Source organism: Panthera leo, chromosome F3 (genome assembly GCF_018350215.1).
Source record: "Panthera leo isolate Ple1 chromosome F3, P.leo_Ple1_pat1.1, whole genome shotgun sequence".
NCBI classification, from domain to species: domain Eukaryota; kingdom Metazoa; phylum Chordata; class Mammalia; order Carnivora; family Felidae; genus Panthera; species Panthera leo.
In genome coordinates this window covers 64,145,678-64,163,694 of record NC_056696.1, presented here as the reverse complement: position 1 = coordinate 64,163,694, position 18,017 = coordinate 64,145,678, and the positions used below count along the sequence as shown (strand labels likewise).

At 46.9% G+C, this 18,017-nt stretch overlaps 1 protein-coding gene across 2 annotated transcripts; it reads left to right on the top strand.

The window, feature by feature from the left end:
• The first annotated feature begins 309 nt into the window (after positions 1-309).
• On the top strand, positions 310-17,028 carry SLAMF7 (SLAM family member 7). Of its 2 annotated transcripts, none has more exons than XM_042925480.1 (7): positions 310-690; positions 10,041-10,373; positions 11,645-11,917; positions 12,132-12,248; positions 13,184-13,287; positions 14,017-14,079; positions 14,835-15,018. In XM_042925480.1, exons 1-7 carry the CDS (start codon positions 639-641, stop codon positions 14,904-14,906), a joined length of 1,014 nt encoding a protein of 337 aa, XP_042781414.1. In that variant the 5' UTR covers positions 310-638; the 3' UTR covers positions 14,907-15,018. The 2 variants fall into 2 exon arrangements, with proteins under 2 accessions (XP_042781414.1, XP_042781413.1); XM_042925479.1 differs by having other exon boundaries at positions 311-690; positions 14,937-17,028.
• The last annotated feature ends 989 nt before the right edge of the window (positions 17,029-18,017 follow it).

The window sequence follows — 18,017 nt, the reverse complement described above, 5'->3', positions numbered from 1 at the left end:
GACTTCTTTATGGATTATGGATATAAGACTGTTGTGGAATTAAAGTATTAAAAATACCTTTTCAGACTATATGGCTTGTCTTTTTGCCTCTCATAATGGTTTCTTTTAATTAAAATAACTTTTTAATTTTGCTGTAATATTGTCCAAGCCTTCACTTTCTCGTCTAGAAAATAAGAATTATGGTGGTATCTCACAGGAATTTAAAAAAAAAATGCATATGCTCCTGGGATTTAGCAAAGCCCAATAAATATTGTTATTATTCCCTGTGCCACCCTTTGTTCCTCCTTCTGACCTTCTCTTTGCTTCCATTTCCTCTGTTCTGAATATCTGAGAGATGATGTAATATAGCAGAAAAGACTGGTTGCGTGGCCTTAATCAATTCCTAGCCTCTGTGAGCCTGGTTTCTTCTCTGTAAAATGGGGTCTGCATCACCTTTGGGACTCAGTTCACTCCTGACACCTTTCATTGACCACCTACAACTAAAGTGAAACAAGCATGAAAAAAAAAAAAACTAGAGACAGCTCATGGTCACATGTCACTTTCACGGTCCCTCCTATAAAAACGTCAGCTAAAGGAGAGGTGTGTGCACTGTGCAAAGGAGGCGGAATCATTTGAGTGACTGACATCCAGACAACAACATGCTTGCTTACCCAGCATGCTTCATCCTTGTCCTTCTCTGCCAGCATCCGGGTGAGTCCAGACCGTCCTGTTCTCCTGACTGCCTTCCCCATCCTGTACACCTCTAGGCTTTGGAGTCCACTCTGGGACTCTGGCCAACTCAGGAAGTTCTGCTCCCTCATCTCATATTATTTTCTGCATCTCGTGACCTCTAAATCAGAGGACACGAAGAAACGAGAGGAGAAAGAATGGCTCTGGGGACCGTCGCCCCTTCTGACTGTCCCAGGGAAGGAAGGGCTGAAGGAAGGGTGCTGGAAATCAGAAAGACCTGTGTTCTGCCATGAATTAAATAAAAGATGTTATCTTCCCCGAGCCTCAGCCTTCCTTCCCTTGGAGGGCAACTTTAAAATCAAAATGAGAGCGTACTGGAGAATGTTTCCTTATTTATAAGTATATATTTTTTTCAATATTTAGAAGTACATATTTAAAAATAGGTTTTAAATATACTTAGAAAGATATTTTCAGTGACTGTGCATAACAGGGAGGCTACTGGCAGGAAAGATTTGAATTTTCTCCCTTAACCGGGCCAATTCAACCCGTGTCCACTCAGAAGAGCGGCTCCTTCTGTAGGCACTTAATGTTTACTAACACGAAGGACTGAGGCTGTTGCTTCTCCGGTCCCAAGGGTTCTACTCTCTGAAGATGTTACTAACCTCAGAGCTCTCAGAAAGGACCTGGAGCCCCATCAGTTAGGAATATCTCTCCAGTCACCCAACTCGCAGGGCACCCCCATGAGGTCTCCCTCGGGGGACTTGGCACAGGTGGTCCGTTTGTGGGCGCCCCACGACTTCCTGCGGTGACCTGCCCCAGACCACACAGTCGGTCGCTGCTCCCAATCCTTCCCGGCCTCACTGAACGTTCAGCATCAGCAGACCCTCGCCTTCCCCGAGTTCATTAGAATTTTGCATGCTTTTAGGAAGCTCCTGGCTCGAAGCAGGTGGTCCTACCGTGGGCTTTCGCTTTACAAACGGCTCCCTGAATAGAAACAGTAATCAGAAGTGGAACTTGAAAAATGTGAAGTGGGGGAGGAAACAGCAGGGCTTTTCAAACCCCCAGGTGCTTACCTGGAACGCGAGCTGTGGGCAGCACTGGGTGCCACACCCCCCGTGGTTGAAGGGAGTCCACGATTGTCCTAGGGCCTCTAGTGGGCAGGGCAGAGGAAGCAGTGCCAGCCCTGGACAAGGACCCCCGGGTTTGACCTCGTCGTATTGTCGTGAGTAAGGTCCTCGGCCTCTGTACACGAGCGCACAGCCTAACTTGCAGAATTATTGTGATGTTTTAAATGAGATACCAGGTACCAAACAAGTACAGTACTAATCGCATGTATTACGCTCCTGCTGCACGTCCAAGGCGTTTGTCACACCGTGTCCTCGTGAGCCTGTGAGATAGACGTCATCACCCTCCGTTCTTAGATGGGCAAACTCAGGCTGGAGAGGTCAGGTATCTTGGGCGAGGTGGTACAGCCGTTAAAAAGTAGGGCAGGGACTGGGTTTCCAAAGCTAGTTAGTGTTCTTTTCATCACACCCAGTTGCCTGACAATGCGCTGGACCCCGGAGAAGCCCTCAGTAATTGCGGATTTGAGCTGAATCTTCCCCAGGAGAGCTGTTGAGATTCCTTACCTCTCCAGCTACCCGAGGCCAAGGTAGGGACTGAAGATGCCCAAGAAGAGAGCAGGTCACTCCAGGTTCAGGATGTGGATGTACCAACAGGAACCACCCTGGCCACGTTCAGAGGGGCCAAGAAACAGCTCTTGCGGACTCAGGATTCTCATCTGGAAAATGGGCTCAATGGTCCGCTTCTCCCTCACAGATTTTGGGAGGACTAAGTGATACAGCGGGGCTGAGGAGACAATGTTTTCAAAAATTTTTTGATGTTTCTCTATTTTTGAGAAAGAGAGTGAGAGAGAGAGACAGGGCGTGAGCGGGGGAGGGGCAGAGAGCGAGGGAGACCCAGAATCCGAAGCGGGCTCCGGGCTCCGAGCTGTCGGCACAGAGCCCGACGCGGGGCTCGAACCCGCAGACCACGAGCGAGATCGTGACCTGAGCCGAAGTCAGACGCTTAACCGAGTGAGCCACCCAGGCGCCCCGAGGAGACAATTTAAAGAAGGAAAACAACCCTCGGTGGTTCAGTCAGGTAAGCATCCGACTCTTGATTTCAGCTCAGGTCAGGGTCTCACCTTCATGAGATCAAGCCCCACGTCAGGCTCCGCGCTGGGCGTGGAGCCCGCTTAAGATTCTCTCTCTCTCCCTCTGCCCCTCCACGACCCCTCTCCAAAAAAAAAAAAAAAAAAGAAAGAAAGAAAGGAAAACAGAAAACGTGGGTGAGCAGGTATTGAGGAGATGTTGAAAAAGACCAGAAGAGCCAAGAGGGAGTGGGGGTGTAGATGACCAAGGGGCAACCTCTGTCTCACGTACCTAAGACATGGTGCTGATTTAAAATCCTCTTTCTGTGGCACATGAGGTAAGGGGAAGTTGGGTAAAGAACAGTAGTTTCCAAAATTGGTGTTTTTCTTTCTTAAGCAACAGTCTGCTTTTATGAAACACAACCTTGTGCAGAATCAAACATGTAAATTCCTGCACGGCGTGGAAGCCTCCCTGTCGCAAGAAGAGTTCCCCAGCCTCCTTCCCATCGCCCCTCCCCATCTCTCACCCCCTGGCCCTTCTCTCAGCTCTCCAGAAACACCCTGAGGCGCTGCCACCGGCCTCAGGGGGGGCGGGGGCGGGGGCATAGCTTGGGAAGCCCTGCCTTGGGAGTCCTGGCTCCACTGATTGAGCACACGTCACCGTGACCCTTGGAGGGAGCATCAGTCTCCTCATCTGTGAGGTGGGATAGGACTTCGTAGTCCCTAAGGTCTCTCCCGGCTCTGAGATGCTCTGGCTTCCATGAAGAGGATGCCATGAGATGCTGGTACATTCTAATGGACCGCTAATGGACCGTTAACCAACTGAGCCACCCAGCTCCCCCCTTCTCCACTCATCTCTTAAGTCTTGTGGGGGGAAACAGGTTATGGTGGAGGAAGTGATAACCCAGAGGAAAGGTACGTGACAAAGGGGAGGAGCTGTTGTCCCTTCCTGTTGTGAACAGTGTCTTAGGGCTGATGCTCCTGCTGTCAAAACATCTGAATCTTGGCCGGGACAGAAGGCAGAGGGCCTCCTGCTCCAGCTCCCCCCACCCCCACCTCCAAAGGCAGGTTGGCAGGGGACGTTTGCTGCGGGAGTTCTTACCATGCGGGGTGATTGGGCATAACCATTCTGCCGTGAATTAGCCGGTGAATGGTCAAAAGCATTAGGCTCCAGACCATCTTCTGAGAAGTGCATCCTGCTGAGAAGCCAACCAAAGAAATTTGGGGAAATCTGTTTCTCGCTTCTAGCCATCCTTAGGGAAATGAGAAGTAAAAATGAGAAGCGTTCTCAAGGCCTGTCTCCTAGACACGGCTTCCCTCCCCACCCCCGTTGGCAGACGGCTCTGAACTTCTCAAAATGCTTTCAAATCCATGTCGCCCCTTCATCCAGCCCAAATTCTGGCAAATAAAGGTTATTTTTCTCCATGAGAGTTGAAAACACTGAAACTCAAAGTGCTCAGTGGCCAGGCAGCCGTGTGAAGAGCTTAGGCCTCTGAGACAGAAGGACCCGCTAGCTTCTCGTCCCACATCCACCACTTCTCGGATCGGGGCCGTGGGGAAATCACTCAGCATCTTGGAGCCCCAGTGTCCTCATCAGTAAGGTGAAGTTTTAGTAACCTCTATCTCATGGAGTTACTTTCAGAAATAAAAAAGCCTAACGCCCATTAAACCAGTTTAGGAGCTAAAGAGTGATACCGAGTGTTTGTTGCTTATCACAGAGGAACCAGAATGAACCCGGGTCTCCTGGCTCCCGGTTAGGCCAGAGCACTACCCCTTTCACACTGTTCCATACGGCCTGGCCATCCCCATCCCTCCCTGGGTGTGACCCCGGACCTCACCACCAGGTGACCAGTTATTGGTCAACGAATGGTACGTTCACCCACCACCCAGGGGAATAACTCCTTCTGGGGACTTTAAAGTAGAAAATCAAGTGTGGTAAATTTCAGGGGGTGGACGTGAGAAAAAAGTGGAAGCTTGCTCGGGGAAGGGCTTTATGGGTCTTGAATAATACTTGGACGGGCAGAGAGACGGATAAAGCACAAAAAAAAATGTGGGGTACAAAGTAAACCGGGAGTCGGGTGAGGGAGGCTGGCTGCTTGTCCGGCGGTAGTCAGTGACGTCATGTCTTCTCACGGCATCATAGGGTCATCCTGCCCTTGAGCAAAAGCCCTGGACCTTTTTGAGGAGTCAGCCCAGGTCACGTGATACTGTTGAGCTCATTACCATGCCAGAGGAAGGCTACCCTTGAGCTAGGCGCCTGTCAGTCTTACCCAACCCATGCAGCTGCTGCAAAATGAGGAAAGGGTAAAGTGGATGAGGAAGAGGCGAGTTAGGACAGTCACTGCGCCGGTCCTCCAGGTGGGAGGGTAGATGAGTCTCTTGAGGCCCAATCCTCCTGGGCCTTTTTGGTGGGTGTTCGTATCCACTCAATCTCTGGAGTTCACTTTCCCTACTGTAGGTTCCCCAAGCGCCTGCTACATCCCGTTTTATAACCCATACAGGTAGTTAATTAACGACTATCTCCTGACCCCATGAGGAGGAGTTGCTCCCTAGTTATAGCCTCAGCTCCTAGACACAAATATGGAACTCCTGGCACAAATGTGGAACAAAATAAATCCTTGCTAGGGGAAGGAGTGACTGAAAGAGGAAACCATGACCTACCTAGGCATGGTAAAATTCGATAGGATCAGGGCAGGTGGAAAAGCCAACCACAGAACGCAAAGCTCCGGTTCAGTCTTGGCATACTGAGAAGAGAAGTCTCTTGTTTCTGGATCCCTTTTCCCCCCCACCAACTCTGAAAAACCGAGTTGTGAAACTCTGGGAAGGTCTTTCCACAGAGGAGGAAATAAAACTGGTTAGGACGCACCCACCCGGCCCCCTAGCCTCTCAACTCACATTTGGGGAATGGCATGGAACCACTTTCTTCTTTCATGACCTGTCTTTTCATCCTGAAGATACAATTAAGGTAGAACGATAGACTCCCTCTAGGCTCCTGTGGGCAATTTGCACCATGAGGTCTTCCAATTTCATACTGACAAGGAGCAATGAATTTTTTTATGTATATTGCCACACGAAATTTGCATCTCTTGACATTCAGCCTGAAAAAAATAGAACCACATGTGTGAACAAGTGAGAAGAATAATCGTGCATGGCCTAAATGGGTGCACACAGCCACTAAAGCCACATCCTTGCATTTTGCCACCTCCCCAGCTTACGCATCTCCCCCCAGACCTCATGCGAAAATGATATTAGTCAAAGGTGCCCTAAATCCAGGACTGCACCTATTTAGGGCCAGGGGATACCCGACCTTCATTTGGCTGCAGAATATTCACCTTATTGTTGAAGTAAAAGGACACAAACATTAGTTGATCAGTCAAAAATTGAAAACGAAATGGACTTTGTTGCATGTACTGGGACTGTTTAGACACCCGTTGAGATGGTTAAGCCACTGGAAACCATCCTACTTCAGTATTAGAGATGCAGGGGAGAAGCTTTTTGAAAAATCAGATTATTTAACATAATGATTTAATAAATGGTTGATGGATCTAAAATATATATGCACTGACTGATAAATTATGGGGACAAGGGGCCAGAAATGTTTCAAACAGGAATCAGCCCCTCAAAAGGCATTTGCCCAGGGGAAGAAGCCATAAATTTACACCCCCCCCCCGCCCGCAAAGAAAAAGGTTGGGAAGAAGCCAGTACTTTTGGACACAAATTTACCCCCCCCCCCCAAAAAAAAAAGGTTGGTCAAGATCCCAAAACTGTGATCGAGGGACTAGGGGGACTAGGTGAACATTTAGTGGCATCAGATTCCCTTACTCTGGGGCACCAGCAGCTCAGCTCGGGCTTGAGGGAAGTTCACCGAAGGACATGAAGGGGAAACCAGGATCTGTGAGGCCCAAAGTCTTCAGGGTTGACATCTGAGCCCTCCTGGGAGCTGATGAAGGGGAGAGGGCTAGAGCTGGCACAAATGCCCCAGGGCCTTCAGACTAAACCAATGGGGGGACATTGGGTTAAATCCTCAACAAATCATCACCTACTAGCTTTGTGCCTTTGGACAAGTTACTTAGGTTTTTTTTTTTGAATCTCGGTTTTCTCATCCAATCATGAGCTGACAACCTTTGCTGTAAAGCGTCAGATAGTCAATATTTTAGCCTTTGCAGAGGATATAATCTCTATTGTAACTTCTCAAGTCAGCCTTGGTAATGGAAAAGCAGCAAGAGACACTATGTAAGCACAAGAACATGGCTGTGTTCAATTTGAACTTTCTTTACCAAAACAGGCAGCGGGCCACATTTGGCCCATGGATTATAGGTTGCTGATCCCTGTGCAAAGGGATCAAAATTCCAAGTTTTCAGAATCGTTTTACGTATTAGGCATAATCTTTACAACAAGGGTTGGGCACGGATTCAACCTTAATACATAGCAACTATATTGGGAACTCTGTCAGAGTAGTTGGGTTGTAACAGAGACTATGGAAAAAATAGTGCAGCCATTTTCGATATCTGGAGAGGCCAGTACAGGAATTTGTATTTTACTAGAAGAGGGATAAGTTACAGCGGTGCCACAGGGGTAGAAGATATTATGGTAACACTCAATGCTAAAATAACAATAATAATAATCCAATGAAAAATGAGCAGAGAACCTGAAGAGGCATTTTTCCAAAGAAGACGTAGGGATGACCAACCAACACATGAAAAGATGCTCAACATCACTAATTATCAGGGAAATGCAAATCTACCACCCTGAGGTATCACCTCCCACCTATCAGAATGGCTAGGATCCAAAAGACAAGAAATAACAAGTGTTGGTGAGGATGTGGAGAAAAGGCGATCCTAGCACATTGTTGGTGGGAATGTCGATGGTGCACCCACTGTGGAAAACAGTATGGCGTTTTCTCAAAAAATTAAAAACAGAAATATCATATGACCCAGTAATTCCACCACTGGGTATTTACCCAAAGAAAATGAAGACACGAATTCGCAAAGATACATACACCCCCCCCTTTGTTTATTGCAGCATTATTTATAATAGCCAAGATGTGGCAGCAAACCCAAGTGTCTATGAATAGACAAATGGATAAAGAGGATGTGATGTATATACATGATGGAATATTACTAAGCCATGAAAAGGAATGAGATCTTGCCATTTGCAATCACATGGATGGACCCAGGGGGGTTATGCTAAGTGATAGAGGTCAGACAGAGACAGACAAACGTCATATGATTTCACTGATATGTGGAACCAAAAACCAAAACAATTGAAACAGACTCATAAATACAGAAAACAAACTGGTGGTTGCCAGAGAGGTTGAGGGGTGGAGTGAAATAGGTGAAGAAGATTAAGAGGTACAAACTTTGAACTATAAGATAAATAAGTCACAGGGAGGAAAAGTACAGGACAGGGATTAGAGTCAATAATATTGTAATAACTTAGTCTGGTGACAGGTGGTGACTATGCTTATCATAGGGAACACTGCGTCACGTATAGAATTGTTGGCTTACTGTGTTGCACACCTAAAACTAATATGAAACTCTACTTCGATTTAAAAAATATGGCAACATATAGAAATAGAACCTGGATGCTTGGTCAATCATACAGAGCCACTGAGGCACAGTGCCCGGGACCTACAATAGTTTTAATTTCAGAATCAGAAGAAAAGCAAGTATAATGATAACAATTAATATATAATAATGAATCCAGCTGGCATTACAATTCATCGTTATGCCAAAGCAGTCATAAAATATAATTTTTGGGGCGCCTGGGTGGCTCGGTTGGTTAAGCGTCTGACTTCGGCTCAGGTCATGATCTCACGGTCCGTGAGTTCGAGCCCCGCGTCGGGCTCTGTGCGGACAGCTCAGAGCCTGGAGCCTGTTTCAGATTCTGTGTCTCCCTCTCTCTCTGCTCCTCCCCTGTTCATGCTCTGTCTCTCTCTGTCTCAAAAATAAATAAACGTTATAAAATATAATTTTTATGGTCGAAGGACCAACTACGGCAAAAGTGCAAGCAGCCTACAAAAGTCATAATGGGGACCAGCAGTTACCTCATTATAATACAATGGTCAGGAACCTATAGTTTGGCTGCTCTGTTGGATTTGAAAGAGATTTTCTTGGGGCATCTGGCTGGCTCAGTAGGTAGAGCATGCAACCCTTGATCTCGGGGTTATGAGTTCCAGCCCCACACTGGGCAGAGAGATGACTTAAAAAGGTTTTCTTCGTTTGTTTTTTTTTTTCCTTTTTGTGCTTTCCGTGATGGAACTAATAAAAATTCTCTTAGAAATTTCAGCGTGATGCATTACGGTAAGAGGCAGAAGGGAAGAAAACTGGGTTTTGTGCTTTTACGGAGAACACGTTTAAGAAGCTTTGGGTTCTGGTTTTGGTTCACCGCTATTTGTGATCCTTGAGTAAGTTCTCTCAGCCTCTGGCATTTAGTTCTCTCATCTGTAAACAGTGACCTATAAGACCTCGACCCTGTGGGTACTGATGTGGGCTTTCCCTCTTACAGACTGTAATTTCAACAAGTCATTTAACCTCATTGTGGCTCAAGTTCCATATATATATATATATATATATATATATATATATATATATATATATGAATCCTTCCTCTAAGCATTGTTTTAAGAGTTAAATAAGCCTCACTACAAGTCCTAATTGTTGGACGTAAGGATCACGGGTGCCCCTGGACATACTGCAGAGCATCCAGTAACTCACCCCTTGCCTTTCCACTCAACGAAGGACACTGAAATTCAGGTCAATGAGAACCTCACTCAGGGATGATCTTGAATGCACCTTAGTCTACCCTAAAACAGAAGACCAAGTTTCCCAGATATTGTTATCATTAGGAACTTAGAGCTCCCTCCCCAGTGTCTGGTCTGTGCTTCTGCATCCAAATCAGTTCTCCCAAGGGAGTCTGGGGGATGGGGACAGTAAGCTCCCCACTTGTCCCCTAACGGGAACTTGTCAAGGATGGAGCTGGGCCTTATGACCTACCTCAGAGTGTGGTCTTTCCAGACTGAGGTCTCTGGGAAGGGATGGGTTCGCCTGCAGTCACTGCTTTCAGGCAAGGCGCTCTGACCTCAGTGCCTTCGTGTGAGTGAGGTTTCAAAGGGTTTCCCAGAGGTTGGTTGGGTTGGCTCCACAGGGTTTCTCAGGACCTTCCCAGGACCCAAAGCAGGCGACTAATTGGTGACAAGGGCAGGGACATGGGTTTATTTTACGGTTCTCTGTCTCTGCAGGGCCAGCAACCTCTGGAGCCCCGAAGGAGCTGGTTGGTAACCTTGGTGGGTCTGTGACTTTCCCTCTGAAGCTCCCAGGAATTCAGATAGACACTATCGTCTGGACGTTCAACACAACCCCTCTCGTCACCATAGAGCCAAAAATGCCAGACAGACAAGCCAACGTCATAGTGACCCACAGTCATAACAAGGAAAGGGTGAAGTTTTTACAAGGAAACTACTCCCTGAAGCTCAGCAAACTGAGTAAGAATGACTCTGGTGACTACCGCATGGTGATATACAGCTCTTCCCTCAAAGACTCCTTCAGCCAGGAGTATAGGCTGCGTGTCTATGGTGAGCAGAATCAGTTCCCAAAGTGGATGACTGTTTTCATAAAGTGGTAAACTCTGATATTGGAGCTGTTCCAGCAGAGGTTGGATGAACTCTTAGCAAGAATGTGGAAGAGGGAACTCTTGCATGGATGAAGTGAATGTAGTTGACCCCTAAGTTCCCTTCCTGTTCAGAGACTGTGAGAGGCAATGCAGTATAGACAATGGATGATGTGGGACACAGCGACCACACAAGCCAAATGCTGGCTGCTCTGCCAACTAACTGCATAGCCTTCGCCAGGTTACTTAAGCTCTGTGAAACTTCGTTTCCGTATCTGTGATGAGGAAGAAAGTGATCCCTATCTTAGAAAGACTTTTGTGTATAAACATCAATTACACCTTCTCCCCTACCAACGCCAACCAATTGAGAAACGGACACAAGAATCAGGAGGAAGATAAAAATATCAGTTCTTTTTTCGGACGAAGCTAGATAGGAGAAATATTTTCCCCCAACTCTAGATCACTCAGGGAAGATGAACTTACAAAACAATGACTCAAGCAGCTGTAAGAATAGTTGTCTCACTCACTGAGCTACAGTACAAGGGATGCCAGGAGATGGGCCTCCAGGTTTGCCCTTAAGATGTAGGCTATGGACCTTGAGCCAGGTGGCCCTCCATATGGACATAATTGAGGGGATCAGGGGGACACGCATTATGTGGCCAGACTAGCTGGGGGAGGGGGAAAAGGTCAAACCACATCTAAACAGAAATCGTAACAGCGCAAAGTAGACAGATGTAGTAGAGAAATGTAGAGGGTGGATGTCAGGCTCTCACCTTCTCATCAATGAGCAAATTGCTCATTCTCTATGGGAGAACAGTGAGCAGAAGGGAGGGGGGGGGGGACCAGAGGTATTATTCCCACACTATTCTCTCCCGGAGAGTAAAGCGAAAGTCGCTTCAAGGAAGCCTGAGGACAGAAGAATGGGGAGCCTCTGGAAAGGATAAAATTAGCTCACAGCCACAATGCATCTAGCACAAGGCTGGCCGTATAGCTGTGTGTTGAAAACGGCAGCTGCTTTCTTGTTGTATTATTATTATTTCTACTGCTATCGGTGCTTTTAGGTAGCTGTGGGAAAGCAGACCTAGGTAGCTCCTTCCCAGACAAGAATAAGAATTCTTCCCTGAACTGCTGCTCCCTCTCTGCTCTGTAGCACCGCAGAGATTCAGTCCGAGATCTACAAGAATAATTCAGAAAAGGCATAGTTTCCACCCTTGGTGGTCTGTTTCTCTTTTGCAGAACACCTATCAAAGCCCAAAGTTACCATGGGTCTGCAGAACAATGAGAATGGCACCTGTCTCACCAATCTGACATGCTTCATGGACCAGGGAGGAGAGGATGTGACCTACAGCTGGGAGTCCCTGGGGCAGGCAGCCAATGAGTCCCATAATGGCTCCATCCTCCCCATATCCTGGAGGCTGGGAGAAAGGGACACGATCTTCATCTGTGTGGTCAGGAACCCCATCAGCAGCAACTCTTCAAACCCCATCTTTGCCTGGAAGCTCTGTGAAGGTGACTCTCTCTCCTCTCTCTCTCCAGGGGCCTCTGGTCTCAGGACCTATACCTTCTTCAGTCCCTGGTCCCCTTGGGAACAGCCCGTGAAAACTGGAGACCCCCGGGAACTTACCAGACTGGGAGGGAGGTGGCACTTGCCTCAAAAGTTGGGTCATTTTCCCTATCTGACTCTTCTCCCTTCCCTGTGCCTCCACCCATTCTGTCTTTAAAGGTGCGGCTGCTGACTCAGAATCCTTCATGATCTTGGCTTCCCTGGGGGTGCTGTTGCTGATCATTGCCTTTGCACTGATGCCGTTTCTGTTGATTATGCAGAGAGAAAAAAGAAAAGGTAGAGCATACACTCTTTTTGCCTTCAGCCTCACCCGTGTGTGTGCCCCCTCGTTTATTCAACAAACATACGTTGAGCTGTGTGCCAGGCTCAATAGTAGGCACTAAGGATACAGAAATGAAGAAGCCATACTCTGTGTCCTCAAGGAGAACACAATCAACCTTCACTCCTTAGTTCTGGAGTAAGCGAGTGCCGGAGTCCTTAACTCCTCCCCTAAGACCAAACTCCTCCCAGTTCCCTCCCCAGTGCCACCCCTACCCTTCCCCCAAAGGGACTTGCTGGCTCTCCGGATGACACAAACCCCACACTGCTGGCTCTGCTCCCCCGACCCGGGAGGTGACAGCCTCCAACTCTGAGGTCCCATAGAGCGGCACACTCTAATCAGCGCTTCCAATCCCCATCCTTGTCAGAGGCCCCAAACCAGTTCTGGCCCTCGTCACCGGACCAATTCCAGAGACCTCTCTTTACTCTGTACCTCAGTCTAGATGCATTCCTCCTGGAGAAGTCTGTCTCTGCCTCTTTCCATGCCATATCCCAGGCTCTGCATCCCTAAACCCTGCTGATTTGTTTCCTCAGGTTCCCACTGATACTGTTCGTGTGGGGTGTTGGGGAGGGACCTAAGCACCAGTTGTGTATAAATTGCAAATGTCAAAATCTTTCTTCCCTCTTGAAAGAGCTCTGAAGGCATTTCTGACTTGCTCTGCTTCCCCTTTTGGCTGACTTGGCCCAAAAATTGGGAAGTGAAGTGCTGAGAGTAACCAGTTCATCGTGGGATCTCCCTGAGTGTAGCACTGAGAGTCCCATGTCCTGAAACACCCTTCAGTTGTAGGGACTCAGCATGGCAGTAACCTTAAGTGGGTCTTCCAGGGGGTGAGCTGGTGGGGGTGGTGAGTGGAAGGAGGTTTGGCCCTGATCCTCTCCCGCCTCACTTTCAGAGTCCATTGAAGAGAGGAAGGGAATGGACACTCATCAGGAAATTCCTAACTACCACCCCCCGTCTGGAGAGACCCCAGTTTACGACACAATCACTTGCGTTGATGTGAGTCCTTTTTCTATCTTTCCTGGAGCCTGATCTTATTCTCTAAGGCCCTTCTTGCTTTAGTTGAAATTTCTGCATGGACTTGGGTAACATGGGTATGAGGATGTATAGTCCTTGAAACCCCATGTGTCTCCCCAAGTCCTTATGAATTCTGTCTTGTGCAGGATTTGGTGGCCTCTGTTTCTGACCCAGCCAGTAATGCTCACCATGTGATCCATGGAATCCTCCCGTCCCTCCACAGTTCACAAGGGCCACTCAACTGGCCCAATTTCTCTTTCAAAGGACGGCATGTAGAAAAGCGTGACTCTGGCCTGATGTTTAAGTTATAATGTAGTTCTGTTGTTCTGACCCATCAGTGATCCTCACATATTTGCTCCAAGGACCCTTCAGGCTAATGGAAAAATTTACTTGCACCTTTAACAATATTACTTCCCATTATACTTCCATCACCTTAGGCTGCTCATAGCTCACAGGACTTCTATATCTTACACATTTTTAAACTTATTTAAATACAGCACAGTTTAAAAATCAGGCAATGCCTTCTTGAAAAGAAGTTATTAATAATTATAATAACACTCACCAACAAGAGCTTCTCCTTTCCCCATTCCTGGTCCAGAACCTCTCTTCCTTCTTGCCCCTTCTCCCATCTCTGCTTTCCCTTCTCTAGACTCTGGGTGTCTCTTTGGCCTTGTCGAGCTGACCCTATGGTTTCTTCTTTTTTTTTAATAGAAAACTATTCCAGAGGAAAATCCAGAAAAAACACTTTATTTCTCAGTGCAAATACCTCAAAAGGTAAGAAGCTTTAGAGCTGAGATTCACCTTACTTGTCTCATCCTTTTTCCTGGTTCAAGCTTAGCGAAAAATGTCTTGGGCCCCAAAGATCTTGTATTCTCTGGTATTAAACGTTTCCCCGGTATGTTCCCATTCTCTTTGCTGAGGGTTACCCAAGAATAAACAGAATAAATGAGAATTATGTGTTAGGAGTTGAATGGGGTAATATGGAACAAATAGAAAGGGAGAGAAGAAGTTCTAGGGAAAATCAGCAGGATCCTGAAGATTTGGGTTGAGAAAAGTCCAAGGCTTGGGTCATGCCTCAGAGGGCTGGGGAGGCAATGCCAGCTTGCTGCTGAGCCACCAGTAAGCCGGAGGTGGGAGAAATTTCTGCTGCTTTTCTTTGGTCTAGCTATGTTGCATCGTGTTTGCACCCTCTCCCTAGTCAGACTACTAACGTGCTAAGCTTTAAAGCTTAATCCTTCACAGATCATGCTTCGAAGAAGTAGTGATACTGTCTTGTCTCTCCTCTCAACCAGATCAGAAAAGATGAGATTGGGCAAAGCACTTTGCTTAGTTAGCACTTTACTTAGGAAAGCAATAGGATTATTGGAAGTAAAGTGCAGTTCATTAAGCATTCAACAAGATAAATGTGGTTGGAACTTAAGTAATAATTGGGTGACCCTGGCTAGGAAGAGTGTCTGGGATGGTGGGGTCTTCTGGTGGGATCCAGAGCCCTCCCACCTCTACCTCTGATCTTTATATCTGCCTAACAGATGGAGGAGCCCCACTCTACACCCATATCCCCAGACACACCAACGTTATTTACCTATGAGGTCATCAACTAAACAGCAGTGCATTGCTTCTGCCTCATGAAGATGGCGAAGAAGGAAGCCCCTGCCCCTCCCAAAGCCAAAGCCAGAGCAAAGGCTTTGAAGGCCAAGAAAGCAGTGCTGAAAGGTGTCCACAGTCATAAAAAAAGAAGAAGATCTGCACGTCACCTACATTCCGGCGGCCCAAAACACCGCGTCTCCAAAGGCAGCCCAAATATCCTGGGAAGAGCAGCCTCAGGAGAAACAAGCTTGACCACTGTGCCATCATCAAGCTCCCCCTGACTACCGAGTCAGCCGTGAAGAAGAAAATGGAAGACACAACACACTTGTTTCATTGTGGGTGTCAAGGCCAACAAGCACCAGATCAGACAGGCCGTGAAGAAGCTCTACGATACTGGCGTGGCCAAGGTCAACACTCTGATCAGGCCTGATGGAGAAAAGGAAACGTATGTTCGACTGGCTCCCGACTATGATGTTTTGGATGTTGCCAACAAAATTGGGATCATCTAAACTGAGTCCAGCTGGCTAAATCTAAATATAAAATTTTTCACCATAAAAAAAAAAAAGAAAATGGTAAAAAAAAAAAAAAAATCACTGAATTGACCAGAAATATCAAGGAAGAATGAATTACTGACTTCCTTCCAGAGCGACTATCTTCAGATTTGAGGTCCTTCAGATGAGTTCCTAATTCCATCCACTCCTGAGAAATGTCCTCAAACCATGAATGGGTAACCATCTCTTCCTGGAAATGTGATGGTGAGTTTATCAGCCAACCCCAAGCAAGGGGCTTAGAAGTGTCTCCACAAAATGTACATGCAGCGTCCATCATAAGAATGACAGCTCCCATTCTAGGGCTTGGAGGTCAGGAGTAGACCTAGAGTCTGGCAGCCAAAAGGGCAAGAATATAGGAATGGCAGACATTTCCAGAAGAAGCAGACGTAGTAGCCAGAAATGGATTCACTAACCAACGCATTAACCGTATTCCTGGCACTGTGCTGAGCCTACGCTGATTTTGGTCAGGTGTGATCTCTGCCCTTATGGAATTGGTTCCTCATGAATGACTTCTGTGGGCGTTAGGAGCAGGTCTCACCACAAGTTCCCAATAACCGGAGAGCCAAGTGTGGATCCACAGGACCTGGAGGTCAGAGTACACAAGGACAGAGAAGCCAGTTTGGCCGGATGGAAATTCTAAAGTATGTCTGGACTGAAGACAAGGACTGCTGCCTCAGCTCTATTTACACTCCGTGCTGTAGGTGAGAAGGTCGTGCCTTAGGGCTGTACAAAAGCCCATCTCAATGGAGACACTGAACCTGAAGACACATTTCGAATCTATTATAAAAGACGCGGAACTAGAGGTGATCATGTATAAATATTTAAAGTTGCGTAATTCATTCAACTAATATTTATTGAGAATCCCCGCCGGGTCAGTCTGGCAAATAAAATGTATGGAATCCCCGCCCCTCGTAGAGTTTCCCTTTTTAATGAAATGAAAAACGTGGGGAGGAGGATAGTTACTTTTGATATATTTATGGACGCATCTTGAAGGAAAATGGTGGGAAGGGATCTGATGCTCCAGGTCTGAGGGGGCCTGAACTGCCAAATCACAAAACGAAAACAGTTTTGTTTAATGTCTTTCATTCAAAAGAAAGCAACCCACGGATTGGGGGAGCACAGTGACTCACAAGCAGTGGAAACTCTTCTCAAGGGACTTGGGAAAAGACCAAATTTTATAAAGCATTTGAAGAGGCAACATGGAAACAGGGCATAATTGGCTAGGAGGGTAGGGACTTCCTGAGTCAGGTGAACATCCCAACAACAGGTGAGTTTTCTATGACGCCCCTCTCCCACCCCCCTCCACATCCCACAGTCTCCTGCAAGGAGCCAGTTGCTTTCATGTAAAGTGAAGTTTTATCCTATGGGTCCTCACATGACTCCTACAGGACAAGCTGGCCTAGGTATTTGTGTCCACTCTACAAATGTTGAAATTGAGGCAAAGAGGAACTGCCATACACAACCAAAGCTAGAAAAAAAAAGCAGTGCCCCCTCCACCACCCATCATCCACCAGAGGATGAGGACGATGGGGACTCAAAGCTAGAGAGGGGTGGGGGCGCCTGGGTGGCTCAGTTAGTTAAGCATACGACTTCGGCTTAGGTCATGATCTCATGGTTCATAGGTTCAAACCCTGCGTCAGACTCTGTGTTGACAACTCAGAGCCTGGAGCCTGCTTCAGATTCTATATCTCCCTCTCTCTCTGTCCCTCCCTTGCTCGCACTCTGTGTGTGTGTGTGTGTGTGTGTGTGTGTGTGTATCTCACAAGAAATAGATATTTAAAAAAAAAGGCTAGAGAGGAGTGGATCCCCCTCTTCCCAAGTGTAGCATGAGGGAAACGGCATAGCTTTGGAGACAAGCAGTCTGGAGTCAAAAGCCCTTACTAGCAGAGTGACCTTTGCCAAAGACCATTTTCTCATTTCGTGTTTCTATTTTCTTATTTCTAAAGCCATTATAGGGCTTGCAGTGTGGGATTATATGAAACCAGTATTAAGTGCATGGTATGGAGTACAAGATTCATATATGGCTCATGATGCTTGGGAAGGGAATAATACAGGGGGAAAAAATGGTTAACTTCCTACATGTCAACTTGGATAAGATACAGAAGCATTAAAATAGAGGATCAGCCCTTAAGAGGGAGGTGTCTGGTGTAGGGGAGGAGAAACTTTCACTTCTTCCTTTCTAGGTTCTTCGGCTGGTATAACAATTAGATTGACAAGTCAGATTAACAGGTGGAAAAAAATTGGTTTCATATGTTCGGGGGCCACATAAAAATATGAGACCCAGCCTGTCAGGTAATTGAGGCTTTAATACTATCCTGAGCTAAGGAAAGGGGTAGGGGTCTAGGATTTCAAAGGGGAGAAAGGTGATTCACAGGAGGATGAGAAGAGCAAATGTTTTGTACACAATGTTTGCCCTGCCATGTAGAGAAGTCTCTTGGATGAAAACATTACCTCTGGTCGTGGCTCTCTCTCTGCTACAGACCCCCTTTCTAAATTCTGCTAGAATTAGAATTTGGAGAGGCAAAAAGCTTTTCCTGAGCCTGCTGGGTCTTGATTGATGACAGTTCCAAATAA